Here is an 18,630-nt window from a genome sequence, read left to right on the forward strand (position 1 = left end):
AGTTCAAGCCCCACGACTGACCAAAAAAAAAGAATCTTAACTGACTCTCCTGCCAGTGCTGGCTTCTGAACTGTGATCCTCAGAAAATAAATTTTATGATTTAGATACTGAGGAATATACATTTCTCTCCCTTCCTCCCTCCCTCCCTCACTTCCTTCTTTCCTTTCTTTCTTTCTTCCTGAGGCTTGACCTCAGGGGCCTGGGCACTGTCCCTGAGCTCCTTTTGCCTCAAGTCTAGCATTCTACCACTTGAGCCACAGCACTACTTTGGCTTTTTCTGTTTATGTGGTACTGAGGAATCAAACTTGGGGCTTCATGCATGCAAGGCAGGCACTCTACCACTAAGCCACATTCTCAGCCCCCAAATGGTGCTTTTAAATAAAGTGGAACTTTTCAAAGTACTATCAATTGATTATAAAATTGTACTTAAATGGGGCTGGAAATCTGGACTACATACATAGAAAAAGCCGGAAGTGGCGCTGTGGCTCAAGTGGAGTGCTAGCCTTGAGCTGAAGGGCTCAGGGACAGCGCCCAGGCCTCAAATTCAAGCCTCATGACACACACAGACACACACATACACACACACACACACACACACACACACACACACACGCCCCAAATTCAAGACTCATCACACACACACACACACACACACACACACACACACACACACACGCCCCAAATTCAAGCCTCATCACACACACACACACACACACCAGGCCCCAAATTCAAGCCTCATGACACACACACACATACACACACCAGGCCCCAAATTCAAGCCTCATGACACACACACACACACCCCAGGCCCCAAATTCAAGCCTCATGACACACACACACACATACACACACACCAGGCCCCAAATTCAAGCCTCATGACACACACACATATACACACACCAGGCCCCAAATTCAAGCCTCATGACACACACACACACACACACACACCCCAGGCCCCAAATTCAAGCCTCATGACACACACACATACACACACACCAGGCCCCAAATTCAAGCCTCAAGACACACACACATATACACACACACCAGGCCCCAAATTCAAGCCTCATGACACACACACACACACACACACACACACACACACACACACACACACACACACACACACACCAGGCCCCAAATTCAAGCCTCATGACACACACACACACACACACACACACACACACACACACACACACACACACACACACACACACACACACACACACACACACACACACACACACACACACACACACACACACACACACACACACACACACACACACACACACACACACACACACACACACCCTCCTTAAATATTTCCAGTTGCGGGTAGCTTGTGCCCATAACAAATCCTAGCTACTCACAAGGCTGAGATCTGAGGATCACTTTTAGAAGCCAGTCTGGTCAGGAAAGTATGTGAAATTCTTTTTTGTTTTTGGGTCCGGTCGTGGGGCCTGAACTCTGGGCCTGGGCACTGTCCCTCAGCTCTTCAGCTCAAGGCTAGTGCTCTACCACTTGAGCCACAGTGCCACTTCCGGCTTTTTTCTTTTTGCTTATGTGGTGCTGAGGAATCAAACCCAGGGCCTCATGCATGCAAGGCAAGTGCTCTACCACTGAGCCACCTTCCCAGCCCCTGTGAAATTCTTATATCTAATAGACTACTTAGAACCAGAAGTGGTGCTGTGGCTCAAGTGGTAGAGCAGTAGCCTTGAGTACAAAGAGGCTCAGAGCCAGTGCCCAGGCCTTGAGTTCAAGCCCCAGGACCAGCAATAAGTATGTAAATAAATAAACAATAAAACTTTTCAAAGTAGTATCAATTGATTATGCAATTTGACTTTCATTTAACTTGGCAGTCTTGTTGTGGGGCTTGAATGCTGGGCCTGGGCGCTGTCCCTCAGCTTTTCAGCTCAAGGCTAGCACTCTCCCACTTGAGCCATTGAGCCACTTCTGGCTTTTTTTTCTTTTTGCTTATGTGGTGCTGAGGAATCAAACCGAAAGCCTAGGCATGCAAGGCAAGCACTCTACCACTGAGCCCCTTCCCAGCCCCTTGGCAGAAATATTTATATTTACTATTAATCTATATTCTTTAAAGTTTGAAGGTTTGGTTGTTTTTTTTTTTTTTTTTTGCATTTCATTCAGAGTTCTGATTATACAAAACAAGGAGAAACTGACCCTTCATCTGTAGCGGGTCCCAAAGATCCAGAAGATATCCCAACATTTGATGAGTGGAAAAAGAAGGTTATGGAAGTAGAAAAAGAAAAAAGTAAGGAGGCATTAGGAGTCTGTTTTTTTAAAAATATTTAAGGGGGTAGTTTAGATATCCGTATGTCTTTTTAATTGGTAAAATAAAAAAAAATTTGAAAGCTTTTCAAAAGAAGTTTATGAACTTGCTGCTGATTACTCATATTATCTGCTGTTGTGTCATTACGTGCAGCTTTAATTGTAGTAAAAACTATTCTTGCATATCATTAACAAGCTAAAGAAAGATGAAGCAGAGGTGATTTTTGTTAAAAATTTATAGGAAGAAAATTGAAGCATGCAGAGTTCTGAGTCAGAAAGCTTTGACTGTAGATACAGTTAGATCCAAGTATTACGTTTTCTTTTTACTTCTGTAGAATAAATCTGAATTAAGAATTCTTTGTGTTAGAAGTAGAACAGCCTGTTAGCCTGCTAGCCATGTTCTATTTCAGTCTATTTGTAGAATTTTGAAGTGCATTTATTTGTTGGGGTTACTTTTGAAGCAAACCATTTTGAATGTCTTAAGTACTTTTAAACTATTTTCTTAGGCATCTTTAGAAGGCATCTTGTTTTGAGATCATTGTATTACTGGGGGTATTTTCAATCATAATCATCATCTGTATGTTTATAATAAGGTTTGTCTGCAGGTCAGTCATTGCACCCTTCTTCTAATGGAGGTCCACATGCCACCAAAAAGGTCCAGAAAAATCGGAATAATTACGCCTCAGTAGAATGTGGTGCCAAAATATTGGCCGCTAATCCAGAAGCCAAGGTACTTAAATATAAAATACTTAAATTTAGAAGACATATATGTATATCTGTGTATAATATACATATAATAAGCATACATGTAATATATAATATAATAATACATGCCTAAAATGCTATATATAATATATATGTAGGTTTTGTACTATAGACGTTAATTTACCTAGGAATTATACTTTAATATTATTATTCTAATTCACTAATAAATGCTGGAGTATGCCTTTCCATACATTTTATTGTATGACGTTTTAGTTGATACTTGATATTTTGTATTCTAGTTAGCTTTTAAAACCCGTATGAAATTTTAAAAATAATTATTAATGAAAAATTATTTTTCCTTTATGGTTATAGACATTTAAACAGTGAGTTTTGTTTTTTTTGTTCATTTTTGGGATTGAACCTACCTCATATTTGCTGCTTTACTCTTTGAGCTATGTCTCAGCCCTTTGTGTTTTGTGATAGGTCTTTGCTAACTTTTCCCAGGCTGGTCTTGAACTTGTGATCGTTCTGCCTCTGTCTCTTGAGTAGTTAGAATTATAGGTGCCCAGCTTCAGACATTGAAGTTTGAGGGTTTTTTGTCTTTTTTCTTTTTCTGGATCTCACTGTAGGGCTTTGAGTCTGATAAGCTGGCCCTGTGTCATTTGAGCCATGTCTCTGACACAGCTCTCTGGCTGTGATTATTTTTTAAAGCAGGTCTTGTTTTTTTACCAAGGCTGGCCTAGACCAGCCTATCTGCGCATTACACCGTAAGTCATATACCTAGCTTTTTTTTATTTTCTAATTTTTTTTCCTGTTGAAAGGGTCTTGTGTAGGTTTTGTCCAGGCTGGTCTGGAACTTTGATCCTCCTCATCTCAGCCTCCTGTGGAGCTGGGTTGTTAGTTCTATTATACTCAACTCTTGAGTCCAGGGGTCTTGGGAAGTTTTTGCCCAAACTAGCTTCCCAATTTATATATACTGAGAAGCTAGGATTATAGGCATGAGCCACAGCACCTGTCCAAGCTTTGAGTTTTAAATGGGTTATTATAAGGATAGTGGAAAGCTGTAGGCTTACTAGCAAATTTAGCCACTTATATACTCCCCTCCACCCCAAACGGGTATTCATTCAGTCCTTGATATATTCTAAGATCTAAAACTAGAAATCCCAGAAGACATTAGGGTTTAAATAAGTATTTTCTCATTATTTTTCCTTCAGTAATAAACTCCTTTTGCCTTTTAAAAAATAGAGTACATCTGCTATTCTTATAGAAAATATGGACCTTTATATGTTGAATCCTTGCAGCACTAAAATTTGGTAAGTAATATAAAATTTTGCAAAAGTACATTCTATATATGTACATAGGGTTAGATTGATTTGTTCCTGTGGTCATTTAAGAAGCATTTATGATTAGTGTTGTTACTGCACAAAACTGAGGACAAAAAAATGCCTTTCCTTTAAGAAGGTGTCAGAAACACTAACCTAAACAATTATGTAATGGAATTAAAAAGTACTGCTGAAAGTGTTTTATAGACAGAAGATGCATAATTGTAAGAGGACTTCTGGAAGAGGTAATTCTTGAGTGGATGGGATCTTAAAAGATCATAGGAAATGGCAGACGAGGGAAGCACAGCATTTTAAAAGGAACATGTTTCTTCTCTATGACTATCAACAGAAGCAGCCTAAAAAGGTTCTTTGAGGTGTGATGAGGATAAAGAAACACTTAAGAGTAGTGGCAGATGATGTAGTCAGAGCATTTAGCTATAAACTGACCACCCATTCAGTACTACGTACATCCAGTTTAATTATGTTAGATCTTGATCTGAAACACGCGTAGGATAGCATTTGTTTTAATTTGTGACATCAACCTGCTGTTTAAAGCTTTGTCATCATTGTGGACTACTTGAAACTAGTCTGGAGACTGTTGTCACAGCCTAGGTGAGAAGTCGGGACTTACGAGTCCACAGGCTCAGGCCTGGAAGAGAAGAATGTGTATGAAAGACACGTAGAAACTCAGCGTTTCATTACTTGATTTCATTGTTCAGAAGCAGCTCTCTCAAAGGTATTTGGGGAGAATCACCACTATCACGTTAATTTGCTGTAATGATTGTATACACACACATGCACACACACATTTAAGAAAACCCTCCTTCACCTTAGAGATAATATTTTTTTTCCACTATCAGTTTTACTTCTTTTGAAAGTATGCACTGTAGGTTCAACTTGAAAATGAACTCAACTATTGAAGGGTACTATAGTCATTAGTCAGTTTATTATCAGTTAAACCACACTTTAAAAACTTCAATTTTTCTGTAGGCCCTTGGTTCTGTAAGTGAATTTTAAGGAAGTAGTTACCTGAGATAAATTTCTAATTTATAAAAGCCTTTGTAGTCAGTGACAGTGTAAATTTTTATGTTAGCGTGTGTGTGTGTGTGTGTGTGTGTGTGTGTGTGTGTGTGTGTGTGTGTGTGTGTGTGTGTGTGTGTGTGTGTGTGTGTGTGTGTGTGTGTGTGTGTGTGTGTGTGTGTATGCTAGTAGTCGGCTTGAATTTAGGGCCTTGTGGTCTTACTTAGATTTTTGGCTTATGATTGAGGCTCTACCTCTTTGAATCATAACTCCAGTGTTTGTTTTTTTTTTTATTTACTAGTCGTGGGGCCTGAACTTTGGGCCTGGGCGCTGTGCCTCAGCTCTTCAGCTCAAGGCTAGCGCTCTACCACTTGAGCCAGAGCGCCACTTCGGCTTTTTTCTTTTTTTGCTTATGTGGTGCTGAGGAATCGAACCCAGGGCTTCGAGCATGCAAGGCATAGTGTTCTACCACTGAGCCACCTTCCCAGCCCTTGTTGTCTTTTTTCTACCTATATGTTTATTTGGATTTTTTCTGTGGTTTCATAGATGTTTAACTTCTACACGACAACTTGAGTCTGTATTTTAGAAGACATTTTAAGTTATATGTATTGTACCTAATTTTGCCGTTCTATAGGTTATCCTTTCAATATCCTTATAGTGACTTTTGATGAAGGAACTTTAAAAAATATAGTTGAATTTATCTCTTATAATATTAATTTTTTTTAATATCATCTCTCTCCCTTGCTTTGAAGTTAAGTTTTGCACTTTATATTTAACATTTAAATATATATTTAACATTTTGCACTTTATATTTAGGTTTTTATCTCATCTAGAATTGTTTCTTATATTGTGTATAGGAGGGATTCATTCTCCCTCCTGAGTTTTCCATATAGATAATTATTTATTCAGTAATTCACACTTTTCCCTATCACTTATAATGTCATAAAATTCCCTTATGTGCACAAGTTTCTCTGTTCTGTCCTCTTGGTCAATTTATCATTACCTGCCTTAACCCCCACAGTTTGGTTTGCCTTTATAAATCTTAATATCTAGTAGTGTGATTTTTTTTTTTTTTTTTCGGTCATGGGGCTTGAACTCTGGGCCTGGGCACTGTCCCTCAGCTCTTCAGCTCAAGGTGAGTGCTCTACCACTTGAGCTACAGCGCCACTTTGGTTTATTGAAGATAGGAGTCTCACGGTCTTTCCTGCCCAGGCTGGCTTTGAACCGCGATTCTCAGATCTGAGCCACCGGCGCCCGGCTTTTGTGATTTTTTTTGTACTCAGGACTGACTTTGCTATTTTTCTGCCTCTGCTCTTATACACTTATACTTTTCCTTAATTTTTCAAATTTTATATGAGGATTTTGTTTGAAATTATATTGAGTCTTCAAATGACTTTTGGACATTTTCATTTCTTTTTCAGTGTTTTCATCTTTCTGTAAATTGTTATTATAAAGGTGATGTACAGAGGGTTACAGTTACATAAGTCAGGTAATAAGTGTATTTCTTTTTGGACAGTGCCACCCCTTCTCTCGCTCTTCCTGTTTTTCCCTCCTATTCCACTCCACAAGTTGTATAGTTCATTTTCAACATAGTGTCTAGCGAGTACCACTTACGCATTTGTTTACGCTTTGACAGAGTTTTCTTATCCATAAGTAAGGATATATTTTTCTTTTTTGCCTTCATGAAAGACCTATACAAATGTAGTCTTTTGTTAAATTATTCCATAGCAGCCTATTTTTTGTTAGTATTATAAAAACACTATTTTGTGTAGAGATGTAATTGATTTTTATATATGTATAGCTACCTTCTTTTGTTCTCGAATCATTTCTCATAATTTATTTTTTTATTTATTTATTTTTTTAAATTTTCATTTCTCATAATTTATAAGCAGGCTTTTTATCTAGGGAATTACAGTTTTTTTTCTATCAGTTTATTTTGTCTTTAAATTTTTTCCAGTTCTTGCTGGACAGGAAAGTCCATGAGACTCTTATCTCTAAGAAACTAGTAAAAAAGCCAGAAGTGGAGCTATGACTCAAGTACTAGTAGAGCTCTAGCCTTAAGCAAACAAAGCTCAGGGACAGCACCTAGGCCCCAGGTCCAAAATTTGCAATTCTTGCCAAATTAGCAAGCACACATACTTTTAATCCCAGCTAGTCAGTAGATTGATACTGAAACAAGATTGTGGTTTCAGGCCAGGTGAGGCAAAGCATTTATGAAACCCTCATCCTCCCCCCACCCCCACCTCATTTAAAAACGAAATGTTGGTGTGGTGGCATATGCCTGTCATTCTAGGCAGTTAGGAGGCATTCAGTGTAAGACTGTATTAAAAATAATGAAAGTAAAAGGCTGAGGGCTGGGCTCAGGCGCTGAAGAGTTTTACTTGGTAAGCCCGAGGCAAGACCCTGAATTCAGACCCAGAAACACTCCCAAGAATATTCCCATTGTTACACATTGTGCTTTTTGGAATAGCATGCTGTGGAGACCTTGAAGATTATGAATGGAAGCCAGGCACCAGTGGCTCACGCCTGTCATCCTAACTACTCAGGAGGCTGAGATCTGAGGATCGCGGTTCAAAGCCAGCCTGGGTAGGAAAGTCTGTGAAACTCTTATCTCTAATAAACCACCAGAAAACCCAAAGTGGCGCTGTAGCTCAAGTAGTAGAGTGCTAGCCTTGAGCTGAAGAGTGGTAGAGCGCTAGCCTTGAGCTGAAGAGCTGAGGGGCAATGCTCAGGCCAAGTTCAAGCCCCACGACCGCAAAAAAAATAAAAATAAAAAATAATAAAAAAATTATGAATGGAAAGTGTCAGCAGACAGTCTTATCTCATTACGTGTTTTGAAGACAATCCTTTTAACCTTGCACCATTAAATTTTAAAGTTTGGTACTCCTGTTAAACAGTGTGGGCCTATGAAGTATTAACTTTAAATTAGGTGTATAACTTTTAATAAGTAATAATTTCACATACTTCAGATTTCTTAATGGTTCCAAAGAGCAGAATTTCAGTGAGAAATCTCTTTAAAGTCTCTGTCTTTTATCTTTCTATTCATTGTTAAGATTGAGCAGTGTTTGATGTAAATTAATGTATTAAGCTTGCTATTTTCATGGTGAATTAACTTGTGTTTTAGAAGGGTCTTGACACTCTTTGTAGTAGAGGGTTTCTTCATTCTTTGTGACCAGTGCATTCCTTCACAGTTTTGTCTTGATGGGTATTTGGGTTGTTTATGGTCTTTTGCCATGGCAAACATAACTGTTAGTAACCTTTTGCATGTACCACCTTGCCATCTAAGTGTCTAATTGGGGAGATTTTAAAACTACTTCTAAAGAAATAGTTATCACTAGATTTTGTATTTATTGAGTTAGTTTTTTTGTGGTAGTTTTCCATTGTGACAAGATATCTGTAAAAAACTAGGGTAAGTAATTTTTGTTTCCACAGTTTTCAGACATTCAAACCACACTGACCTGGATCCCTTGCTTTGGACCTGGGGAAATGCAAACATGGTGGTTGGGGCAGGTGACAAGATGTTTACCTTATGGTAGACAAGAGGCAGAGATAGAGAGTCTGGTGACATCATATACCCTTTAAAGGCGCACCTCCAATGGCCTACTTCTTTAGCTAGACCCAGTCTCTTAACTAGTCCTTTATATAAATTCTCTGGACTGAGTCACTAGTGAAGTTAGCACCCTCATGCCTAATGGCCTCTTAAAACCTCATCAGCTGACAGCCAGGCCTATTAGACACATGAATCTTGGGGTATGTTTTTTTTTGGTGGGGGGAGGGTCCGGTTGTGTGCCTGAACTTTGGGCCGGGCACTGTCCCTCAGCTCTTCAGCTCAAGGCTAGCGCTCTACCACTTGAGCCACAGCACCACTTCCAGCTCTTTTCTTTTTGCTTATGTGGTGTTGAGGAATCGAACCCAGGGCCTCATGCATGCAAGGCAAGCACTCTACCACTGAGCCACCTTCCCAGCTCAATCTTGGGGTATTTTAAAATGCTGTTCCTGCTGATTAAAATCTTCACTGCTTCAGAGATATTTTCCTGTAAAAACTGATTTTTTTCGGTACTGTATCTCTCATCTTTTGTTACCCTTGTAAATTTGTCTATTTTGGCTTTGTTGATTTTTACTGCCATAGCTTTGCTTTCTCTTTCTGAAATTTCTATGTAAATTTTGACTTTTCTGTTTTCTTTTTAAGTTTATTCTGTTGAACTTTAGGTTTTAAAATTTTTCTAACCGAAGGTGAAGATGGAGACATACACCTGTTGTAAACCTAGTTATTCTGTAGGTGGAGATTGGTAGGATCCTGATTCTAAACCAGTCTAGGCAAAAAGTTCTGAGACCCTATCTCAACCAATAAAAGGTGGGCTGTGTTGGTATGTACCTGTCATTCCAGTTGCATGGCGTACATGAATAGGAGATTCTAGGTCCAGCGTGGCCTGACATAAACTTGAGACACTATCTCAATCAATGAAGCAAAAATGGTTACCTCTGCCTAGAAAATGCAAAGCCATGAATTTAAACCACAATACACCATATGTTCCAACATATAGGTAGAAGGTTGTACATTACCCTTAGGTGGTTGTTACTGTGATTTTTATTTTTGTTTTGCCAGTCCTGAGGCTTGAACTCAGGGCCTGGGCGCTGTTCCTGAGCTCCCAAGGCTAGCACTTTACCACTTGAGCAACAGTACTGGCCTTTTCTGTGTATGTAGTACTGAGGAATTGAACCCAGGGCTTCATGCATGCAAGACAAGCACTCTACCACTGAGCCACCTTCCCAGCCCCAGTACAGTTCCTTCTTAATTTAACTTTATCTTCTAATTTTTGGCTAATGGTACAGAAGATAAATGATTGAGAAGTTTTTTGAAATTGGATTTAGCTTACTATTACACAAAGTTCTCTCTCTCTCTCTCTCTCTCTCTCTTTTTTTTTTTTTTTTTGGTCAGTTGTGGGTACTGAACTCTAGGCCTGGGTGGGTGCTGTCCCTCAGCTCTTCAGCTCAAGGCTAGCACTCTATCACTTGAGCCACAGTGCCACTTCTGGTTTTCTGGTAGTTTATTGGAGATTAGAATCTCACGGACTTTCCTTCCCCAGGCTGGCTTTTCAGCCTCAATACTCAGATCTCAGCCTCCTGAGTAGCTAGGATTATAGGCGTGAACCTTGGGCACCCGGCTTCTCCTAATTTTTTATAGTGTTCTTTATTTCTGAGAAAATGAGAGTTAACTGATAAAAGAAAATTACCAGGCATGCTAATATTTTATAAGTTATGAGGTTTATCAGATATATACATCATTTACAATTATTTGGTTATAATGAATGCAAACATATCATGTTTCTTTGCCATTCACTAAGGTGTCTTCCCTACCTGCATTGTCCGAATGGTTTATTCTCACCACCTCCTCATTCTAGCCTGGTGATAGCTGACAGCTAATAGCTCTACCTGGTTTACTGCATCCTCATTCTAGCCTGGTGATAGCTGACAGCTAATAGCTCTACCTGGTTTACTGCATCCTCATTCTAGCCTGGTGATAGGTGAAGCCTAATGCAGAGCTCTGCCAGGGTTAAAAAAATGCCATGACCGAAAGCCTCCCTTAGTACTTTTGTCACACCCCATCACTCAATCAGGAAGTCCTTGATGGGTGACCGTATGCTTAACTCGGTCTTAGGGATGGGTTGGGGTTCTTTTATTAAGTTAGAAGCTGTGTGTCTATTCAGGAGGTTTAAGTACAGAGCATTGCAGTTTGAAGCTTTCCTAGGCAGAAAAGTCTGCAAAAGTCCATCTTCAGAATCAGAAAAACAAAAACAGAGCTGAGGGTGTGGCTTAAGTGGTAGAGCACTAGCTGAGCAATAAGCCAAGCAAGTTTGAGGACCTGAGTTCAAACTTCAGTATTGCCAAAAAACCCCCGCAAAAAAACAGAAATCAGAATTGGCTATGTTTATTTATGACCATGTTCCTTTTGTTATATAAAATTGAAAGTGAAAATAATATCCCTTGAAATTTTGTTGTAAAGGTTGAAGGATGGATGGAAATTATCTAAGATAGTATTGTCCAGAGAGAAACACTGAACAAATGGTAGCTTGGTTCCCTTCGAGAACCTTTCTCAGAAACCTAATCAGTCATTCCTACCATCTCCTGAACTTAGTTCTGTTATTCTCCATCATTAAACAGTCTGTTAATTTTAATGCTTTTGGTTTATTTAGTATTTGTTAATGTAAAATCTCATTTGATATAATAGTTTATTAAAACATGATACTAGGTGTCATGAGTATTTCTGTCCCTCAGATGTCATGTTAGGTATGCAGTTTTATTTTGGGCACATGGAACCAATCTTTCCATTTTTCCTAAGAAATATTTCTGGTGTCTTTCCCAAATCAAATATAATTTCATAGCATCTTGTTTTTTAAAATTATGTTTGTTTTGTCAGTGCTGAGGATTGAACCAAGGCCCTTACACATGCTAAGCATGAACTCGGTTGTGGTACTTCCAATCCCTCTAATGTCTTTTTATAAACAGCTTAATTGGAGTATAGTTGTCATACAATGTGGTTTCAAAAATTTTATAGATTTGAGAAAACCTCACCACAGTATGGATAAGGAACACACCTACCATTCCCTGAGGGTTTCCTTCTACTTTGTGTGAATTCTTGTTCTCAAATCATCTTTCGATGTTAGCACACAGGCTTGTCCCTTAAATTAGTTTGATTTTCTAGATCTTTATGTAAATGAAGTATAGGTACAATTCTAGTACTAGTTTTAGTGGGCACTAGATATTTGGTTGTCTCTGTCAACCATAATTTTTTTTTTTTTACTAAACGTCTATGCTAAATATTTTAACTTTTTTGACTCTTCTCTTGCAAACTGTGCTTTGATACAGAAAGGTACCAACTATAAGAGTATGTATTTGGAACTCTATAATTTTAAGGTAAATGTTAAAACAATGTATTGCTAAATGGAAGGCTTAATATCAGACTTTGGTCAGTTTACAGCATCACTGGCTTTTCTTTATAAAGACATTCTCCTTCCAAGAGTATACTTTGTTATTTTAAAAGCTAGATGCTTAGTAATTTTTTAAGGCATTTCCTTATTGATAACTTGGCTTAGAAAGCCTCTGTCTTTACGTTTTAGTAACACTTAATATGGGTATCAAGTTTATGCAAACTTACGTCATGTTTAATGTGAAGTCTTATTGTGGTTGGTTTATGTAAATAATTGTTTGTGTTCTTTTTGAAGGTTTGTTATTGAACTGTGTGAACCAATTCAAGTAAAGCAGCTTGATATTGCAAATTATGAATTATTTTCTTCTACTCCTAAAGACTTTCTGGTTTCTATCAGTGACAGGTAAATTCTAAAACTGCTTTCTGTCAAAGCTAGACTAAAAATTAGTGAATCACTTTTGCCTTCTGTCATTTTTTTGTGTTTTTAAAAAAAGTTTTATTGTAAGGGTGATGTACGGAGGGGTAAGTCAGGTAATGAGTATATTTTCCTTTTGAAGTGTCACCTCTCCCTCATTCTCTCCTGGTTTTTCCCTTACTGACATCTCTCCCCCCAAAGTTGTGTAGTTCATTTCCAACATAGTGTGTAGTGGGTTTCACTGCTGCATTGGTTCACCCATTGTCCCACAGTTCCTGTGCGTCTCCTCCCCTTCCACAAACCAAACAAACTTATATACAAAAAAACGGTGTACAGAAATCAAACACAGACAGAAGGGAATAGACCAAAGTAAAAAGGAAAGAAGAAAAACAAGAACTGAAAACAGTATAATAAAAAACTGCTTATCCTAGATACTCAGGAGGCTGAGATCTGAGGATCACGGTTCAAAGCCAGTCTGGGCAGGAAAGACCATGAGACTCTTATCTCCAATAAAGCACCAGAAAACTTGAAGTGGTGCTGTGGCTCAAGTGGTATTGCTAACCTTGAAGTTGAAGAGCTGAGGGACAGCGCCCAGGCCCGGAGTTCAAGCCCCATGACCGACAAAAAAAAAACAAACCCCGAAACCTCTTACTTCCATTTCTTCGAATTCATGTCTAGAATCATTTTATATGACTTTAATGCATACAGCTATTGAGCCCTTGCAGTCCTCTCCTAAGAATATTGTTCTCACTGTGTGAATATTTAGCTACCATTTTATTTTTTATTTCCAGTTTGTAAACAGTTGCATTGCAGGCCCCTTTTAAATCTATTTTCTTTCATTAGTTTTTAACAAATGCTCCCTTGTAAGATGAGGAAGCAGACAAAGGGAGGGAGGCTAGGTAGCTTGATTGGGCCCCATGGCCTATTAGAGAACTAAGACTTAGATCTAGCACTATGTTCATTAAGACCTTTTAATTATGCTGTATTGCTTTCCAAACATTTCTTTAAAATGTATTAAGATTATACATGTATAGTTCTTTATTTTCTTATGTATATTTTTAGTAATATATTTTAAAAAATCTTTTGTATTTGTATGATTACAAAAGAAATGAATATTTTATGAGGAATTTGGAAAAGAACTATCTTCTTGAAAACCAAAGATAATCATTCTTAGCATTTTATTCCTTTATCTTTCTTATGCACGTATTTATCCCATTAAAATATGTAATTGCTTTTTACTTCTTCCACACCAACAGTGTCTTTTGCTTTAAACATACTCTTTTGACTAGGTGCGTAATACTCCTGCTTGGCGTTGTTTATTCACTTCACAGTGCACACCTATGCGCAGCAGTGGCGGATGGCTGTGTGGTGTGTTACTTCGCTGTGCTCCTGCCACCAGCCACCAAGGGTTCTCTGGTGTTTCTTCCTCTGTCTGACTGTCATTACATGTGTACAGTTTAAAAATCAGTTCTTAAAACCTTTGGAGACTCCTCCTGTTCTGCTATTAACCTTAGATATTTCTTTTAAGCTGGAATTGCTAATATGTCAAATTGACATATGCAGCTCTGACAATGAAGTATTAATTATATATTGCAAATAAAAATAGTTTTGGATTTTCTACATGAAATTTCTTTTTAAAGGGATCAGCTATTTAGATATGTTGAATTCAGATGTGCTACATTTTCTTTTTCCTATTGCACTTCCTGCCAGTATTTATGTTCACAGTTCATATCATCACATATACTTGGCAGTATGTGAATGGTGTACCTCCTTTCCTCAGGGTAGCCTCTTGATAACTGTCTGTTTGAAAACCTCCAGAGAGCACTCTCAATTCCCTACAAGTTGTTCTAGTCCTACTTTTGTCTTCCTTGTCTTCTATTTGTTCATAGTGTAATTTTGCAAGTTACATATAACTTGTTAATTGGAAAAAAGTATATTTAACTCAAGGCCTGCTTTATATAAACATATATAGGATATATTTATTTTTTATATTTTCTAGATATCCCACAAGTAAATGGATTAAACTGGGTACTTTCCATGGTAGAGATGAGCGAAATGTCCAGAGTTTCCCTTTAGATGAACAGATGTATGCAAAATATGTGAAGGTAATGCTTACATGTATAGCACTGTTGTATAAAGAAACGTTTTTTATTTACACTACCCAATTAGAAATTCCCACTTGGAAATTTATATCATACCATTTACTGCAATAGTTACTAGTTGAATTTATTATTATTATTAGTAGTAGTAGTAGTAGTAGTAGTCCTGATCCTGTGGCTTGAACTCAGAGCCTGGGAGCTGTCCCTGAGCCTCTCTGTGTTCAAGGCTCGTGCTCTACCACCTAATAAGCCACAGCACCACTTTCAGCTTTTTCTGTATTGGAGATAAGAGTCTCATGGACTTTTCTGCCCATGCTGGCTTTGAACTGCAATTCTCAGATCTCAGCCTCCTTAAGTGAAAATTATAGGCATAAGCCACTGGTGCCTGGCTGAATATATTGTTTTATGAGACAAATATTTCATCATTCCTTTTGTGTTGCTGGTCACCTGGTCCAAATTTTCATTTGTGGTTCTGATAAAATTCCAAATTTGAACTCTTGTTTTTGAGTCAATGTAAAATGTATTATATAAAATGTATATTTTCTTTCTGTGGTTATTACGGTCATTGAGATCTTTTGATTTTTTTTTTTTTAGTAGAATCTTATTTTTTTATTATTTCAGTTTTAATATCCATTTATTTGGCATTGTTAAATCTTTTGCCTTTTGTTTTATGTATTCAAACTTAACATTCTATTTCGTTACCTATTTTACCCTAATTTTTTTTTAAACACTCAATATTTCCCATTTCTTTTACCAATTAATTAAATTGTCACTCATCAGTTGGATTTAAACAAATAGAAATGTTTCTAGTCTTCTCCTTTCTATCTTTAAAAAAAAAAATTAAAACAATAGCCACACATTAAAGTATGTTAATTGACCTTTTGGAATGGCAGCAGTTCTAATTTCTATCCTTTCTTCTTTAAATGAAAGAACTTCTAGCTAATTAATTTTGTTTTCTGTGATTTTGCTGTCTCTTTAAAGCATGTATTACGTTGACTTCTATAAATGGGTAAACTTGTAATACTCTTAGTTTCACTCTGAAAGTGCTAACTTGTATTTTAAAATTACAGTTTATATTTTCAGTTAATGATTCAAGAAATGAGTCTAAATTGAAGAACTGTTTACTTCTGGTTCTCATTTTATAGTGATAAATGTTATACATTTGCTTGGGTTTATTTTATCCAGGAGTAACTAAACCCAAATCTATGAATTGCTTTCTGATAGCTTGCATTTTAAAAGCAAATTGACATGCATTTTCATTTTCAAGTTATACTTGAAATAGCAGAATAAGTATTCTGCTATTTCATACAATATTATAGAACAATAGATAACATTTCATAATATATATATCAGCCTATATCAGTGTGTAAATGTGGCCAGTGTGTATCTCTGTATGTGCATAGTAATAATGTGTGCCTCTAAGGTATACATAAGTACTAATACATAAATTCATCTGTAGATATACACATAATGTATATTGTAATGTTTACAGTAATGCAAGACTGAAGGTTTCTAAAGACTATTAATTGGTTTTAGAATGCTTTAATAGCTAACATAAAATAACAACAATAGTTTTTAGCTACTTAAACTTTGTAAGCTTAAAGCTGATTTCTTTAGATATTTAGATTCTACCTTCTAGTTTGATAAAAATTTCACATCATTGCTTTGGCTTCTGCAAAAAATTAAGAGTACTACAGTATTATCCATCATAATACATTGCTTTCTCTATACAGTATGATTTTAAATACTTGTTGCTTATGGCATGTTATCCAGACTTTGGAACTGATTTCTTTTTCTTTTCCTTTTTCTTGCTTCAGATGTTCATCAAGTACATAAAGGTTAGCAACCATCTCTTTTGCAATATTGAATAACAAGGCATGACATATTAATTCATTATAAAAAAAGCGCAAAACTACAAGTATTGATTTGGGGGGAAATGAGGACTTTATTATTAGAATTGTTATAATGAAAAAACTGAATACAGTGATGTTCTGCTGGCTTTTTATTTCATGTCTTTTATTATTCAGGTGGAGTTGGTATCACATTTTGGATCGGAGCACTTTTGTCCATTAAGCCTTATAAGGTAATATGGAACACAGAGTACATTTACTGTTTTTTATTGTTTGTTTCTCTCCTCTTTTTGGTGGTACTAATAGTTTCAGCTCGGCCTCATACTTTGTATGCAAGTGTTCTTCCACTTGAAGCAGACCCACAACATTTTTTGCTTTAGTTATTTTTCAGGTAGGATCTTGTTTTTGGTCTGAGCTAGCTTTGGGCCTTGGCTTCTATCTTCAGCTACCCACTGACCCCAAGTCATAGACACATGCCACCACTTTCAGCTTGTGGGTTGAGATGGGATCACACACACTTTTTCCTTGGGCTGGTGGCAGAACCTTGGTCCCCTGATTTCTGCCCCTTGCATACCTAGGATTACAGGAATGAGCCTTTGTGCTCAGTGGACACTTTCAGTTGTTAGTACCTAGGATTACAGGAATGAGCCTTTGTGCTCAGTGGACACTTTTAGTTGTTAGTTTTTGTTTTACTGTTTTTTAAAAAATTGAAAGTGAAGAAATAATTTTCTTACAGGAAGTTAATATTACAGAAATGATTGCTTGATGTCAGTGGCTAACCTCGGTAATTCCAGCTGCTAAAGAGGCAGTGATCAAAGGATCGGGACTGAGAGCCAGTCCCGGCAGCTTAAAGGACTTAACGACAGTCCGTGAGACTGTCTCTCCAGTTACCTGGAAAAAATGCCAGGCTTAGCCAGTCAGCCGCCAGCCGTGAGCAAGGAAACCAAGCAAGAGCGTAGCACAGTTCCTTGGTTCAACCATAACATTAGCAGAACGTTTTAAAAAATAAATTACTAAGCTTTTTTGTCTACTGAATGTGTTTGGGGAAATACCAAGATAATCTGTTAAGGAATGAGCTTTAATCTGGGCATTCGTGGCTCACACCTGTAATCCTAGCAACTCAGGGTGCTGAGATCTAAGGATCATGGTTCAAAGTCAGCCAGGGCAGAAAAGTGCATGAGACTCTTATTTGAAAAAGTAGAGTATAGGTGTGGCTCAGATGAGGTAGAGTGCTTGCCTTGAGTGAAAAGCTCAGGGAGAGAGCCCAGACAGACCCTGAGTTCAAGACCCAGGACCAGCACAAAAATAAACAAATAACTTATGTATTTGATTTTACTTGTTGTTTTGCTGTGCTGATAATATCTAAAACCACTGATAGAAAATTTTGGTAGCTATATTTCAAAATGCCTCAGTAGCTTAGTTTTTCATTTTAATGGAAGCTAAAGTTTAAGAAATAGCTATTATTTTGGAGTCTAGAAACATTACCAGAGTTAATATTCATCATACATTATGAGGAGATTAATTTTGTTTTAATGCAAATCTTTAATGGAATTGCTATGATTAGGGTATTTGGCACAAGCATGGTGGAAGAATATGAAGAAATTGCTGATTCCCAGTATCAGTCAGAACGTCAAGAACTGTTTGATGAAGATTATGGTAAGTGGGTTTTAAATAGAGCTCTTGGGAATATTTTTAAATAATCTATTAGTAATCTGTTGAATACAGGCTACTTAAATCAATGACTTGTCATTTTTGTTTTGTTATAATAGCCACATGGTTCTTAAACCTAATGTGATCACTTTGCAAATTAATATTATATTCCACATTTATCAGTCAGTTATTTGTAATTAGAGCTCCTCTTATAACATTAATGTTACAATTTGTGAATGTATCTCTGTTGTAGACCCAAGAACCTGTTGAATTCATCAGATGAGTTGAATCAGTAGAAATGAGCATTCATTACTTTGTGTTTCCTGGGTGTAGGATTGAGCAGGTTAAGGCCTGA

The 18,630-nt window shown here is 37.3% G+C and overlaps 1 protein-coding gene across 9 annotated transcripts in view; it reads left to right on the forward strand.

The window, feature by feature from the left end:
- The window catches only part of Suco (SUN domain containing ossification factor), a 66,255-nt gene that overhangs the window by 19,972 nt on the left and 27,653 nt on the right, over positions 1-18,630 (forward strand). For 5 of the 9 annotated variants that reach the window (XR_006146825.1, XM_042674311.1, XM_042674304.1 and 2 more), the window contains 8 exons: positions 2,146-2,269; positions 2,880-3,016; positions 4,237-4,304; positions 12,557-12,664; positions 14,676-14,781; positions 16,593-16,613; positions 16,803-16,858; positions 18,190-18,281. Coding sequence is in view for 8 of the 9 variants with exons in the window: in XM_042674311.1 (XP_042530245.1) it covers positions 2,146-2,269; positions 2,880-3,016; positions 4,237-4,304; positions 12,557-12,664; positions 14,676-14,781; positions 16,593-16,613; positions 16,803-16,858; positions 18,190-18,281 (712 nt within the window). In the remaining variant the exon portion in view is untranslated. The remainder of the gene's footprint in view (positions 1-2,145; positions 2,270-2,879; positions 3,017-4,236; positions 4,305-12,556; positions 12,665-14,675; positions 14,782-16,592; positions 16,614-16,802; positions 16,859-18,189; positions 18,282-18,630) is intronic. The other 4 variants (XM_042674305.1, XM_042674306.1, XM_042674310.1 and 1 more) reach the window with 2 other exon arrangements.

Source organism: Dipodomys spectabilis, unplaced genomic scaffold (genome assembly GCF_019054845.1).
Source record: "Dipodomys spectabilis isolate Male_0828 unplaced genomic scaffold, ASM1905484v1 ptg000019l, whole genome shotgun sequence".
In the NCBI taxonomy this organism is placed as follows: domain Eukaryota; kingdom Metazoa; phylum Chordata; class Mammalia; order Rodentia; family Heteromyidae; genus Dipodomys; species Dipodomys spectabilis.